Here is a 16717-nt window from a genome sequence, read left to right on the forward strand (position 1 = left end):
CAAACTCGAGAGATTCAATGTGACGAGGAAGCACATTTATATTTTGCTTATTTTTAAAAACCTGGTAACAACCAAAAGTCTTGCTAGATTTCTGGAGTCATAATTGCCAATATTTAGTATTAAATATTAAAACCACAGAATGTCATGGCTTCACTGTGATAGTTGTGCTGTTCTGGGGACTTGTATAGATTATGACCTGATAAGACTTAAAATGCTCTTAAATATATTAGCTTAGCAACCAAGAATTTTACAACCTCTAACTTAGTGTTTAACAATCATCCAGTTATCTCTACTATGTACCAGAAATAGAATGAAACTGTGGCATTTATTCCTCACACCTTTTAGATGATGCTATGGTTTACTGCATGATTGAATATCTTGTGTTACACAGTACACAGAGCAAAATAAAAAAGCAAGGCGTACATGATTATTGTGTGTTAGCATCCATTAAGATAACTGGTGTACAATTCCCTTAGTGCCAGTGGACTGTCTACTTCTAATAACGTCAAAAAGTAAATGATAATTATATTTAATGTACAGTTTTTTTTACTCAATATTAAAGTAATAGTATGTAATACTTCTGTAAGTAAACAACATATAAGAGTTCATGAAAACAGTCTGTACAATAGCATGTAAAAAGTATATAGCAATATATTTGGTATTAAACATTCAGAGCACAATAGATTCTGAAAATCACTATTTAACAAGACTGTTTACTCAAACTGTACTTCATTACAAGCTTTGAATTGTTACATGCCTCTTTAACATAAACTAGCCACTGTCAATAATTCACTGTAACTTCTTAAAACTGTTCAAATAGTAATTTTTAGAAACATATATAAAGATAAACATAATTGCTTTACTAATTTCAGAACTATTACAGAAATCCTGCTTGATTACAAATATTTATTATTATGAAGGATAAAATAAAACTAAAATATGTAAAAAGAATGTTTGTAGTAACAGAAATCCTGATAACATAATCCAACAAAATTAGTGGGCCCGATTTCATATTTATTTCATATTCGTGTCGGAGCTGGCATGATATCAACAGTAGAAATGTTGGGCTCGAATTTAGCAGGCCTGCGGGTTCCCAGCGGGTGGTCCTCCGGGAGCGTGGTCAACACGCTCGGCGAAATTAGTGGGTTGCCCACGCGATCGTAGCAGGCAACACACTAATGGGAATCAATTACCTGCTCCTCCGGGGTCCACGGCGCTGGTCTGCGCGTCGGGCGGGCTGCGCATGCGCAGTACGATCTGTCAGCTGGAGGCTCTCTAGTTAAAGGGGCAGTCCTCCACTGACAGATTCTGCAACCAATGGAACAAATTGCAGCATGGAGCAGCCCTGGGGAAAGGCTGCTCCCAGGTTAATGATGCCTCACTCCAGGTATCATCAGATGGGGTGAGGAGGAGGGGGAGGACACAGATCTTCCCCCCGGCGGGCGGGAGGAAGCGGCCTGCCTCTGCCACCAAGAAGGCCTGGCTCGAGGTGGCAGAGGGGGTCACCTGCGCCACCAACATATGGCCCACCTGCATACAGTGCAGGAGGCGCTGCAATGACCGCAGTAGGTCAGCCACAGTGAGAACACGAAGTCTTTCCCCTACACTCCATCTGCCACAACACTGCCCCCACCCCACATCTCCTTCGGCACCGCCAACACTACTCTGTCACATCATCCTTCATACCCACTCAAACCCCATCCTCATCTTACCTCCACCTACTCACCTCGCCAGTACTCATCCTGCCACTAACACGCAACCCAATCCTCATACAATCTCATTGCTCCATCCCATACTCACCCTCTCGTGCATCTCCCTCACGGCCAGCCTCACTCAACCTGCCACCACCTGTGCTGCAGCCACAGGGCATGCATCACATATGTGCAGTAGGCAGCGTAAGGCAAACGTGTCGTGAGCATGAAGGGGGTGCACAAGGGTGTCTGAGGGTTTGTCCTGGGTGTTACCTATATTGAATTTCAGAGCTACAGACAGCACACATTATATTGACACCACCACTGCCATGTCTCCGCGAATCCTGTCCGTTGTGTCCAATAATGCCCGCTCCTGGGTATCACTATGAGGACCCACCACTGATGCCACCTGTTACTGAAGAGTAGGTGCAGGTGTATTTGCAGGGCTGTTCCGCGCAGACGACTGAGAGACATAGGCGGTGTAGCCGGCTGCACCCTGGAAGGATGCGGAGGAGAAGTTGTGGAGGGCAGTGGTGACTTTGACAGCGACAGGTAAGCAGTTGGTGCTGGGGCCAGCCAGGAGCAGCTCGGCATGAAAGAGCCTGCAGATCTCCACGACTACATGTCGAGCGAATCTGCGCCTCCCTGTGCACTGCTGCTCGGAGAGGTCCGGGGAGCTGCGCCTCGGTCTGTGGACCCTGTGGCGAGGGTAGTGCCCTCTGCGATGCGTCTCTCTCTGCGGTAGCCCTCCCTCCTGCTGTGCAGGTGGGCGTGCAACAGCACCGTGTTGGGGGGCTCCACGTCTCTGCAGCGGACGGCGTGGACTGCGAGGCTGCTGGGGCTGGTCATGCTGTTCGTCCTCCGAGGGTGTCCACGCACCACCCATCTGGCAGGTGTTGGTCTGAGGGGTTGTGCAGGGTAGGTGGGTGGTTCCTCGGACTGGGGCTGCGGTTTCGTGTCGGTCTGTCCTCTGGCTTGGCGGGGGGTGGTGGAAGGCAGGGGTTGCCCTATGTGACACGGTGGCCTCCTGCGTGGGTGAGGGCTCTCCCCCGTGGAGTGCACCTTGGCACCTGCCAGAGGCTGCTGGCTGCAACACGCCTGGTTGGAGAGAGACTGTTTCCCCCAGTGTATGAAACTCACTGCCTTGAACCTAAAATCCCACACTTCCTCTTTTGACAGCTGCTTCAGCTCATTAACTGACCTCAACAAGCAACGTAAGTACACTCAAGTGGAACCCCACTGGCTTTAATTGCCTGCGGGATTCCCACCAGCGGGGCCTGCGCGCGCAGCCCCGCACGTCAGCGCGGTACCCGGAAGTGGCCGGGATTTCGGCGCGATCCGGTCACGTGACCGGATATCGGGATTTTCGGGGCCCCCCTGCTGGAAACCCGCAGGTAACCCGACACGAAAATCGAGCCCGTTGTATTTTATTTTCAAATGTGTATTAAATGAAGCTAGAATTCTACCTCTATAGAATAGCAGATAGCCCAGCCACCTTGCTGCAGGGTGCTCGGAGGCTTTGACTGCCAGAAAAACATGGGGTCTCATTTGCCCCATATTTTTGTACATTCTTTTTTTTGGAGGGGGGGGGATGTAATATTCCTTAGGTTGTTATGGCATAAAGTATGAAATTGCTTACTTGCTATAATTTTCATTTTGTTGGCAAAAATGTACTGACTGGTGATGTAATGCCACTACTGCACCTTCAAAGCTGTCAATTATCTGCACCAGCATAAAAAGTGTCACAATGGTCAAAAAGTAATTCATTTTTACGGATGCTCAAAATGGTGAAGTGTACTTGGTCTCACCTTCTCCAATGAGGTTGAGCATAAAAAGTTTGTATTGCAGCTAAATCTAATTTTAAAAAATTACATTTTTTTTAACATTACAAAAAGGGATTTGGCCCAAATGTAAGTTCGTGACAGTGCGAAGAATACAAAATCCAACAAATTTTTTACTTATATGAACACGATTTTCATTTTTTTTCTTATTGTCAATTATTTTGCAAAGCAATTTGGAATTTTTTGGTACTAAACGTGTTAAGTTTTCTGTTTGCTTGTATTCGGATATATATGTATATTAAGAAATGTAGGTATTCCATTTAAAATAAGAATTTTCCAAAAAGTGATTTACAGTTACAGAACAATTATATATTTTTTTCATTTTATTCTGTGTCATCACCCTGCAAAACCGCCCTGTATTTTGTTAGTTATTGAAACTATAATGTTCAAAATTTCCATACAAATGCAGAATAGTAAATAAACTAAGCAGTAAGTTTCCACTCCAGCAGAAAAATTAAAAAGCAGCTACGGTATTGGCACAAAAAAAAGTTTCGAAAACATGTCATAATTTTCAATATCCAAAGGCATAATGCAAAAAAGTCATTGTAGTATTTACTGAGGATTTAAGGCCATTTTGTACTGAATTTAACCTAGTATACTACTCACAAAAGAGTGTCTTTCTCTTCAAAAACTGTACATGCAGCTAGGGTACGTGCTGTAAGATCTGAACAAGCATATTACAAATTAATTGACAGCTTAATAAACAGAATTCACAAGCACAAGATCACATGTCTGTGCAATTACTTTTCTGGCACATTCACCTGATCGGTACAGGCATGCACACTGTTGGCATGGTGAAGTGCAGTGGTTCTCAAACTTTCTCTGGCCTGGTTCCATCAAACAATTCTCAGCTTCTTGCTCCCAAAAAGTTATGGATCAGACTGCAAAGCTTACATTGTCAACATTCTTGCTATTTTCCATCTGTTTTGCTTCCTTTTCCCTCTTTCACTTCTCTTTTCTATCTTTTCATGTTCCCCTTTCTTCTGCCTATTCTTGAAGCATTTGCACTGCCACATGGGTAGGTTGTGCAAGTAGTGAGGGAGCGAAAAGGATGACAGATTTTTTTTTATTCGTTCATGGGATGTGGGTGTCGCTGGCAAAACCAGCATTTATTGCCCATCCCTAATTACCCTTGAGAAGGTGGTGGTGAGCCGCCTTCTTGAACCGCTGCAGTCCATGTGGTGAAGGTTCTCCCACAGTGCTGTTAGGAAGGGAGTTCCAGGATTTTGACCCAGCGACGATGCAGGAACGGCGATATATTTCCAAGTCGGGATGGTGTGTGACTTGGAGGGGAACATGCAGGTGGTGGTGTTCCCATGTGCCTGCTGCCCTTGTCTTTCTAGGTGGTAGAGGTCGCGGGTTTGGGAGGTGCTGTCGAAGAAGCCTTGGCGAGTTGCTGCAGTGCATCCTGTAGATGGTACACACTGCAGCCACAGTGTGCCAGTGGTGAAGGGAGTGAATATTTAGGGTGGTGGAGGGGGTATCAATCAAGCGAGCTGCTTTGTCCTGGATGGTGTTGAGCTTCTTGAGTGTTGTTGGAGCTGCACTCATCCAAGCAAGTGGAGAGTAATTCATCACACTCCTGACTTGTGCCTTCTAGATGGTGAAAAGGCTTTGGGGAGTCAGGAAGTGAGTCACTTGCCGCAGAATACCCAGCCTCTGACCTGCTCTTGTAGCCACAGTATTTATGTAGCTAGTCCAGTTAAGTTTCTGGTCAATGGTGACCCCCAGGATGTTGATGGTGGGGGATTCAGAGATGGTAGTAATGTCAAGGGGAGCTGGTTAGACTCTCTCTTGTTGGAGATGGTTATTGCCTGGCACTTGTCTGGCACAAAAGTTACTTGCCACTTATCAGCCCAAGCCTGGATGTTGTCCAGGTCTTGCTGCATGCGGGCACGGACTGCTTCATTTTCCGAGGGGTTGCAAATGGAACTGAACATTATGCAATCATCAGCGAACATCTCCATTTCTGACCTTACCATGGAGGGGAGGTCACTGATGAAGCAACTGAAGATGGTTGGGCCAAGGACACTGCCCTGAGGAACTCCTGCAGCAATGTCCTTCGGCTGAGTTTATTGGCCTCCAACAACCACGACCATCTTCCTTTGTGCTAGGTATGACTCCAGCCACTGGAGAGTTTTCCCCCTGACTCCCATTGACTTCAATTTTACTAGGGCTCCTTGGTGCCACACTCGGTCAAATGCTGCCTTGATGTCAAGGGCAGTCACTCTCACCTCACCTCTGGAATTCAGCTCTTTTGTCCATGTTTGGACCAAGGCTGTAATGAGGTCTGGAGCCGAGTGGTCCTGGCGGAACCCAAACTGAGCATCGGTGAGCAGGTTATTGGTGAGTAAGTGTCACTTGATAGCACTGTCGACGACACCTTCCATTAATTTGCTGATGATTGAGAGTAGACTGATGGGGCGGTAATTGGCCGGATTGGATTTGTCCTGCTTTTTGTGGACAGGACATACCTGGGCAATTTTCCACATTGTCAGGTAGATGCCAGTATTGTAGCTGTACTGGAAAAGTTTGGCTAGAGGTGTGGCTAGTTCTCGAGTACAAGTCTTCAACACTACAGCCAGGATGTTGTCGGGGTCCATAGCCCTTGCTGTATCCAGTGCACTCAGCCATTTCTTGATATCACGTGGAGTGAATCAAATTGGCTGAAGACTGGCTTCTGTGATGTTGGGGATATCGGGAGGAAGCCGAGATGGATCATCCAGTCAGCACTTCTGGCTGAAGATGGTTGCAAATGCTTCAGCCTTGTCTTTTGCACTCACGTGCTGGATTCTGCCATCATTAAGGTTGGGGATGTTCACAGAGCCTCCTCCTCCCATTAATTGTTTAATTGTCCACCACCATTCATGACTGGATTGAGAGTTGGTCGGGAGGTGATCACAGATTGGGAGTTGCAATTGGAAGTATCAGGAGGTAATTGGCAGAAGACAGTGGTGAATCAGGAATCAGACCCATCCCTAAGCCCCTGCTGGCCAGGTCACGTGTCCTACAGTTTGAGAATCACTGGTGTAGCGGAACAGGCACCTCCATCTGAGTTAGTTATCAACAAATGGAGGCGCAACAAACTAGCAAATCACAATTATTTCAATATTTAAAACTGTGTTTACAGAAGTATATGCTTATAAAAATGATTCACCTGTAAAAAGAATCAACATGTAAACATTAAAAGAAAAAGAACTGAACATTCTCAATTATTTACAACAGCTAAGGACTTCAATTCCAATTAATTTTCAAACAAACTTTCGTCATTCCCCATACCATTACTTTAAAAGAAAATCTTCTTTCTTCAGAGAAGTCCACAATTTTCACTGTTCCAAAGTAGACGATTCAGGTAAGGAGGGTAAGGACCTTCCCCCCACTGCCCTTGGAAGCATCAGTTGTTTTCTTCATGCAACCTCTCTATTATTTGCCTGATGACAAAATGTGGAAGCCCAGCAGAAACTCTTTGATGCTTTCTGAATGGAGAGCTGACAACATCCATAAGTCTTTGTAGTGCAACCTGATAAAAACAGCTGACTCAGTCACTGGAAATGGTTCAGGTCAGCAATGGTAACTGGGAAGGTTGGAATGACTCTGTTAAAGCTGTGTCTGCAAAGCGTAACCTGGGGGAGTGTATGGGGGTGGAGCAGGAGAAGGCTTAATTCCTCTTGATTTCATATACGAGAGAAACTGATCTGGAATCTCAGCTAAGACATCCTTGGCAAGTCGAGCCATGCTCAGCACATGGTTTCCAGTTCTGTCAACATAGTCCCGGAAAGGCACAAACTGAAAAACACATTTTTAAGCCTGAACAATTGTACTACAAAGGCACTAAAGAACAAATATACAAATTTATTGAGAAAATAATAGAAGCTGAGTAAGTTTACTAATGGTTTGGCTTACAAGCTTTGTTCTCCTGACTGATTTCTGCAAAGTCAATAATCTACACTACCAGAACACATTCTAGCCAGAAAAATTAAAGGATGATTTTCTTATCGCTGCAGGTGGTTATATCATGTGCCAGTGAAAAACAAAATTACTTACAAATCCGATTGTGTATATGAATATTCTGATCAAGAAACATTATATTCAGCAGTCAAGTCTTGATAGTGTTATTTATCATTCAGGTAAAAAACAGGCACTGAAAAGCTCAATGTGACAAGTAACGTGCACATGCTCATTGAACGTCAGGTATGCGGCATTGGTTAGGGACATTGCCTCTCTAAATTGGGGGCCAACGCTTATCAGTCAGCTGGGTGGGGGAACCGAAGGGACATAGAGGAGGAGTTCCTGCAGACACCAGTCCTGTCCACAGTTACAATGTACTTGATACCTGTGAGGATAAGGAGAAAGACTGCGGGCATGAAAGCCACAATGCTGACCTACGCACTGGGGAGCAGAGGGCTGTCCAAAGGGGAGAGGAGCAGAATAGAAATGTAGTAGTTATAGGAGATTCAATAATTAGGAGGATTGTTAGCATCCTCTACAGCCACGATCAAGAGCCCCGAAGGGTGTGTTGCCTACCTGGTGCCAGGGTGAGCGATATCTCGATGCGGCTGGAAAGGAATTTGAAAAGGGAGGGGGATGATCCAGTTGTTGTGGTCAACGTCGGGACCAGTGACGTAGGGAAGAAAAGGGAGGAGGTCTTGCTGAGGGAGTATCAGGAATTAGGAGCTAAATTGAAAAGCAGGATCTCAAGGGTGGCAATCTCAGGATTATTACCCAAGCCACATGTTAATTGACATAGGGACAAACAGATCAGGAAGGTGAATGTGTGAGTAAAGGAGTGGTGTGGGAAGGATGGGTTCCATTTCATGGGACACTGACCCCAGTACTGGAACAGGAGGGAACTGTATCGTTGGGACGGGCTGTACCTGAACCAAGGTCCTAGTGGAAAGGATAAATAGGGTGGTAAAAAGGACTTTAAACTAATAAATTGGGGGGAAGTCTCAGTCAGAAACAATAATAAAAATGATAGTTTAAAGATTAAAAAAAGGTGTAAGAGCAGAGTTCAGGTCACAAACAGTGATATAGATACTTCAGGTGAAGGGAATATAAAATAACTAAAGTAGTTACAGTAGGAGTGACAAATAAAAAACGTGTTCAGTTAAATGGTGTGAGAAAGACAGCATCAGGGCAGAAGGAAAGGTTGGGGTCTCTTGCCCAAATAAGAATTTTATATACTAATGCACGGAGTATAAGAAATAAATCGAGTGAATTAGAGGCTCAAATGCAGTTTACAGGGTATGACATGGTGGCCATTACTGAGGCATCGCTGCAAGCTAGTCACGATTGGGAGTTAAATATTCCAGGTTGCAAGGTCTTTAGAAGGGATAGGGAAACTGGAAGAGGAGGTGGGATAGCCTTATTGATTAAAGATACTATTTCGACATTGGTAAGAGAGGGTATAGGTAAGGGAAAGCTCTATGGTTAGAATTGAGGAACAAGAGAGGACTTAAAATTGTAATGGGAGTTTGTCTACAGGCCTCCTGATAGCAGCAATGAAGTGACAGAGATTAGAGAGGCTTGTAGCAAAAGCAGAGTTGTTTTAATGGGAGACTTTAATGTTCATATAGATTGGGAAGAGCAGAGTAGCTCAAATCAGAAAGGTAATGAATTTCTTGAGTGCATTCAAGATATTTTTTCTGGAGCAATATGTTCTAGAACCAACAAGAGAGCAGGTCATTCTAGATTTAGTAATGAGTAATGAGCCAGACTTAGTTAATAATCTAACAGTAAGGGAACATTTATCTAACAGTGATCATATGATGATCAAATTCAATGTTAGCTTTGAAAAGGAGAAACTTAACACAATTACTAAGATTCTAGATTTTGGTAAGGCTAACTTTAACGGGATGAGGCAGAGACTGATGACAGCAAACTGATCAAAACTGTTATCGGGTAAAACTACAGATGAACAGTGGGAGGTGTTCAAAAAAGAATTTAGCTTACTACAGGACCAGTACATACCCCTAAGGGACAAGAGCTCTACCTGCCAAATAAAACAGCCATGGTCGACAAAAGAGGAGAGAGATAACATAAAACTAACAGAAAGAGCGTACAAAAGTGCAAAGAATAGTGTAGATCCAAGGGACTGGGAGAGATATAAAGAACAGCAAAGGAAGACAAAAAAGATAGTAGGAGCTGCAAAAAGGGAATACGAAAAGAAACTTGCAAGGGATATCAAGATTAACACAAGATTTTTACAATTATATTAGAAGAAAAAGGGTAATGTGGGCCCTTTAAAAACAGATGCGGGTAATATTGGAAATGAAAATAAGGAAATGGCAGACTTGTTGAATAATTACTTTGTGTCAGTCTTCACAGTAGAGGAAGAGGATAATATACCTGACACGTCAGGGAAACTGATAATGAATCAAGAACTGGAACTCACTAAAGTTAACGTAAGCAAGAAAACAGTATTAGAAAAAGTAATGGCACCATAGGCAGATAAATCCCCAGGACCTGATGGTTTCCACCCCAGGGTTTTAGAGAAAGTAGGTGAGGAATCATCTGGAGTACTGTGTACCGATCTGGGCACCGCACCTTACAAAGGATATATTGGCCATGGAAGGAGTGCAGCATAGGTTCACCAGAATGTTACCAGGGCTCCAAGGGTTAGATTATGAGGAGAGATTACATAAACTAGGCTTGTATTCCCTGGAATATTTGATTGAAGTTTTTAGGATTTTGAAAGGAATTGATTGGGTAGATAGAGAGAAGCTTTTTCCACTGGTGGGGGAGTCGAGGACAAGGGGATATAACCTTAAAATCAGAGCCAGGCCATTTAGGTGAGAAGTTTATAAACACATCTTCACACAAAGGGTGGTAGAAACGTGGAACTCTCTCCCACAAAAAGCAGTAGATGCTAGCTCAATTAATAATTTTAAATCTGAGATCGATAGGTTTTTGCTGGCCAAGGGTATTAAGGGATATGGAGCCAAGGCCAGTGGATGGAGTTAGGATGCAGATCAGCCATGATCTCAATGAATGGCGGAAAAGGCTCGAGGGGCTGAATAGCCTACTCCTGTCCTACGTTCCTATTGAAGGCCCCTTTCAGATGTTGGATTGCGACTGACCGCAGCATATGCCGTGCATGTTGTTGGCAGTTTTCTCAGGCGAACAGCAGCCAAACCAGGACTGCTTGAGGCTGCCAGCAAAAAAGTAAGCAAAAAATTTCCTCCTCCTGGCTCCACATTAAAACTACGGGCTGTTGCCAGACATTGCTAACTATAGCACTATTGTTTAATACAACTGCGCTGCAGATAATTCAGATATGTTTTATAGAAAAATACCATTATATAACTAAAATAATTTAATAGTAAAATTTGATTAAACGGGCAATGCAGTATTTATATGCTCAATACATTGCGACAGTTCAATTGTAATTTGCTTGATGGAAATTATAAATGAATCAATTAAACAAAAGTTCACACTAATGATAAAGTAATGATAGGATCTAGCAATCAACTGATTACTGTAATAGAATTTCTAAATATTGCAGGACCATTATTACTTGTAAATAAGTAACACATTAGAGACAATGTTGTAGTTCAACCTTTTTTCTGGAAGAAAACTGACATCTAGGAGATTGCCACAGGGCTTGTCAAGGGTTTTGGGTGAGTTACAACTCCAACAGGCCTGAACGCACTCCTAAATATCCTTTTTAGTGTCTTGTTTTCAATTTTGTTTTACAGCATATTGTGAGTGGCTGCTGCCTGAATTGAAAGTGAGAGATCATGATTTTCTATTAAATTTGGGTGTTACAAGTAATAACGCTTTGCCACCAACACAAGGCTGCTCCATAGGATTACAGCATATCACCCCTCATAACGTGCTCTTGCTTTGCTGCCAGATTTTTGATGTTAATGCTCAACCTGTCTAGTTTCTAACAGGCTACAGATGGAAAGATAGAAAGCTGTTTGCTTTGCTGATCTGCATTTTGCTCACGAAGATTCATGAGGAACTTGAAGCACCATCGAATATTGATTATTCAGCTACAAACTTTTGACCAGGGAAGATGTTAAAGCAGTGGAAATGGTGATTCACCAACAATTGGTGGCTTTCACAAAAAGAGTATTCCTTTTAAAAACATTAAATCCACAGTCTACAATGTAAAAGAGATAATGCGGTTCAAGTTTAAAGAGAAGCTGTGTCGCAGGTAGAAGGAAACATTTTACTTGCTGCTTTCACACACTCTCGCATCCTTGCCTTTCTTACCTAAGCGATGTTTTGTCAGGATTTTTGTACCCGTTTTCAAACTAAATTCAAATTGAATTGTGCTTGAGCTGAAAACTGTTAGCATACTCCTCCAAGACTCTGGCAAATCTCCCTGAGAAAAGTGCAGTTCACCAAAGCAACAACCTTCACCTCTCTCTGTCTGCAGAGTTCTGAAGAAGAGAGACTGCAGAGTGGACTTCTGACTTCAGTAAAAGACCCTGACAGCAAAGGAAAATCACATTTCCGTTGTGGCAAGCTGTCATTTGCAGGTTTTCACCAACACTATTTCCCTCATACTTTAGAGCGACTGTGGGTTTTGACTTTGATGAAATCCTAACAAAAACCCTAACTAAACACAAGTTTACAAGAGATAGGAAATGTGGTGGCCCATGTGGGAAAGTAACACCAGGGGGATGTCCTGGAGAACAGCATCACTCCAAACTGAAAGGACACATCTCTTTTAGACATTGTCACTGAGCCTTGTGGGTAGATCAGTATTTTCTCCAATTTCACAGGATTATTACACACAAGTATTGAGCACTCCACAACTGGATCATGAAACATTTTAATCAGTTACATCAGTTAAGTGGCTGGTTAGCTATTTTGAAGTGTGGAAGGAGCATTATTACATTTACATGTGAATCCATAATTGGTCAGTTTTCTTTATTCCCATTGACTAATTCGATTTTGCAAATATCACCCATAGCAATATTGCACTCAACTACCATTTTCAATTGGCAGTTAAATTGAATAAGAAAATTAATGTTTAACTCTTTTCACATAAAAAAACAGAACCCATATTCAGTCACATTCCATTTATATGAGAGAGTGACAGTTTGTTACTTTTCAACAAAGTGTATGGTCATATTTTTCAATAGTATTTTAAAAAGTTCATCTCTACTGAGGCTCACAAGTCAAGTTTTCATCTCTAGAAATCTCATTTTAAAAAAGAAATCCTATTTTACTGTGGAGAACATAAGCCAATCATAAATAGCATAAACAGTTCGTGGAGCCTGGATGAGAATAAGTGATCAGGGAAAGAGTCAGAGTAAATTGGCTCTGTACATAGAAACCTGCGTAGGTTATTTGGCCAATTGAGTCTGCCCCATCATTTTGTTAGCCATGGAATCTCATTTATCCATCCTTTCCCCATATGTCTTAATACCACTACTTCCCAACATTATTTATCTGCCTTGGAAACACCTCAATTGATTCTACATCTGTGGCCTTCTATGGCAGTGCATTCCACATCTTGCAACCCTTTATGTGAAGATCTTTTTTAATGTATCCACTGTTAACCAGCTCAATTCTAATTTTAAAATGAGGTCCCCTTGTTCTGTATTATCACTCATCACTGTTGTTGTCAAATGTTCACATTCATTAAATTCACTAGCACCAGGTCTGATCTAGAGTAAAATATGAATTTGGAAGCGTTTTGGATGAACAGAAGTTTATGGAGGGTGGAGGATGGGAGGCCGGCCAGGAGAGCATTGAAATAGTTGATTCCGTAAATGACAAAGGCATGATGAGAGTCTCAGCAGCAGATGGGCTGAGGCAGGAGTGGAGGCGGGCGATGTAACAGAAGTGGAAATAGGCAATTTTTGTGACGGAGAGGATATGGGGTTGAAAGCTCAGCTTGGGGTCAATTGGGACACCAAGGGTTGCGGACAATCTGTGGCCAGAGAGGGGGAAATCGGTAGCGAGGCTTTCGTCTTCCTAATCTTTAACTTGAAGAAATTGCAACTCATCAAGGACTGGATGTCCAATAACAAAAATTTGTATTTATATAGTGCTTTTAACATAGTAAAACGTCCCAAGGTGCTTCACAGGAGCGTTATTAAAAAAATTTGACACCGAGTCACATAGGGAGATATGATAGGTGACCAAAAGCTTGGTCAAAGAGGTAGGTTTTAAGGAACGTCTTAAAGGAGGAGAGAGAGGTAGGGAGACGGAGAGGTTCAAGGAAGGAATTCAGGGGTCTAGGCAGCTGAAGGCACAGCTGCCAATGGTGGAGCAATTAAAATCGGGGATGCGCAGAGATCTGGGAGAACAAGCAGGTTTACAACACAGAGGTAATGGGGCGGGGGTGGGAAGTGAAGCAATTGCTGGAGATGCTGTGGCAACCATTTGACAGATAAGAGTGGGACCAAGCGAGGGCAGTCCCACGCAGCTGGACAATGGAGGAGAGGAGTTGGAGGAGGATAGTGTGGTCAACCATGTCAAAGGCTGTAGAGAGGTCAAGAAGGGATAATGCACCATGGTCACAGTCAGAGGATGTCATTTGTGACTTTGATTAAGGGTGTTTCAGTACTGTCGCAGGGACAGAAATCAGATTGGAGAGATTCAAACATGGAATTGTGGGAAAGATGGTCATGGATCTGGGGGACAGCAATACATTCAAAGACTTTGGAGAGGAAACAGAGTTTGGAGATGCAGCAGTAGTTTGCAAGGACAGAGGGATCATGAGTGTGTTTTTTGAGGAGGGGAACGAATGATGGTGATTTTGAAAAGGAGACAGTACCCAAAGAGAGTGAACCATTTACAATGTCAGCTAGAATGGGGAGCAGGAAGGGAAGTTGGGAGATTAGCAGTTTAGTGGGAATCAGTCCGTAACAATCATCAAGTCAAAACAAATAATACAAAATACAACTTCAGCCAGCTCCATCTACAGACTTATGAGTTCTAAGTCCTGGAATTATTCTTGCCACTGTTTTTTGCATAATGTGTTCATATTCTGTTGAAAACTGCATGTAATGGCTAAATTGTCCACCCATGCAGAGTGAATGTGTGGAAAATCTAAATCATTCCAATTCTGGCCTCAACAGTGGTTATCCTCGAGATATATCCTAGTATTAGATTTGTTGATGACAGCTTCATTATTTTGTGTAAACTTTCAATGAGCTCAATAACCGTACCCAAATCCTTTTCTTATTCAATTCTTGCTAATGAATATTCCTTTATCATGTACATGTTTGACATTTCCTGTACCAATATGAAAAACTTTACATTTACCTACATTAAAATCCGTATGTAATTTATAACCTATCTGCTTAATTGGTGCAGGTCTCTAAATGCTGTTAATCTTCCTTATACTTATCACCAGGCCTCTTGAGGAGTTATGGCCAGCTTCTTGAAATTTATGGCTATTGCTCTGATCCTAATGTTATTCCAATTAATAGATTTGTGCTGCAATTGTAAGTGAACTCACAGAACTTAATACCACAATACTCTCTTAATTCAGTGATATTTCTCAGTTGGAAAAGCAGAAATACTTTATCATTAATAATTTATGGCAGAGAAAAATTAAAACACTGCCAAATGAAAAAGCTTCACATCATAAGGAGATTTTCTGGAAAGGATTTGCAAACTGATATCACCATAATGCAACTATTCAATAATAAATTATAACCAGAAAGAACACAAGTAAGTTATGAAGGATGCAGTTTCTTGTGAATATTTAATTAGACTGTGTACTTTGGTTTCAGTAAAATTGGCCTAACCCCCCCCCCCCATCTCTCGGAGCTGGTCCAACACCCCCAGAAGTAGGCTGCAGTGATTATTGCACTCATGCTGGGAACCTCCACTCCTATGAGCTTTTCGGGTAATGGAGAGATTACAGAAATTGCCCAAAAAATTTGGTTCCAAATCTTCAGTTTAGGCCATAACCATACCACATACCACAAATCCCCCCCCCTCCCCCCCCACCAAGTGCGTAGGGGAGGGTCCATGCCAGGTTTGTGGCCTAAACTCCTGAAGTTTTGAAACCACATTTTTTTTGGTTCCCTCTTGACAGTGGAATCCCACCCAGAGCCCGCCGTGTATATGTAATGAGACCCGTCCCAGGAAAAGTTGCACTGCTCTGGGACACTCCCAAGTGGCCAGTTCACAACAGATGCATAGGAGGCCTGTGAACAGTTCATCTCTCCAGAACCTCAGTAAGTGTATGGTCAGAGAACCTAATGAACTAGGGAAAAATAAACTTACAAGAGTGTGGAGAAGGAGAGAGAATTTATCTTAATAAAAGTAATATTAAGCATTGTGCCATATTATTGTTGCTATTATATTTGTACGATGAAAACAATTGCATTAGCTTTTGTATTCAATGAGAAAACAGAAAGGTATTGTCATGACTTTAAAATGAATACATAAAGTATAGAGTAAAAGTTCACAAACACTGAATCATGCACTAATTGAGCATTTCTAAAACATATTCTTGAATATCTTTCTGATGAAAGGTCTTTGACCTGAAACGTTAACTCTGTTTCTTTCTCCACAGATGTTGCCTGACTTGCTGAGTATTTCCAGCATTTTCTCTTTTTATTTCTTGAATATCTTACCTGAACGATATCTCTCTCAGCATATCTTCCTCTTGATGAGATCCTAACCTCATCCCCATCTAATTCCTCCATTGCTGCAAACAGAGAAGAAAAAGAAAAATCAGCGATTGACGCCAGTTAGATTTGAGCCAATATTACCAATGAGCTCATGCAGTAAGAATAAAAAGAAGTTAGTTAGCTCCCAATGCAAAGGCAGTCAGCTATAGTGGTAGCTGATGCATTATCATAGCTATATTCTTAGGCCATTCAGGAATGAAAGCTATAAAAAAAGGTGGCATATGTCATTATCATTCCACTAAGATACAGAAAACTGCATGAATCTAAGTTCCACTAATTTTCGCATGTTGGAATTATTACTTTAAAACTCACCTTGTCTTCAAAACTTTTACTATTTCTCCATCTGACTCTTTGGATTTAGTAGTAGATTTCTTCTCCACTTCTAATGTTCTCCCCTTTTACCTTCTTTCTTTACTGTTGTATGGTTCCATGAATAATGGTCATTCTCCGGTACCTTGCCCATGTGACCATTCTTCATGTTTGTGAATTGATAGTGAACATTGGGAGGCTATTCAACTGCAAAGGTCACCACTGCCAAGCCTGATTTTGTCCTCACCTTATGTTTACACAT

The 16717-nt window shown here is 42.4% G+C and overlaps 1 protein-coding gene across 1 annotated transcript in view; it reads right to left on the minus strand.

Annotated features, from left to right (window-relative positions):
• Nucleotides 1-339: 339 nt before the first annotated feature.
• The window catches only part of LOC137341585 (copine-8), a 342934-nt gene continuing 326556 nt past the window's right edge, over nucleotides 340-16717 (minus strand). Inside the window, exons 19-20 of the mRNA XM_068004804.1 lie at nucleotides 16090-16163; nucleotides 340-7318 (exon numbers count right to left, since the gene is read on the minus strand). Of these exons, the coding sequence (XP_067860905.1) occupies nucleotides 7130-7318; nucleotides 16090-16163 (263 nt within the window). The 3' untranslated portion in view covers nucleotides 340-7129. The remainder of the gene's footprint in view (nucleotides 7319-16089; nucleotides 16164-16717) is intronic.

This window comes from Heptranchias perlo, chromosome 24 (genome assembly GCF_035084215.1).
Source record: "Heptranchias perlo isolate sHepPer1 chromosome 24, sHepPer1.hap1, whole genome shotgun sequence".
NCBI lineage: Eukaryota > Metazoa > Chordata > Chondrichthyes > Hexanchiformes > Hexanchidae > Heptranchias > Heptranchias perlo.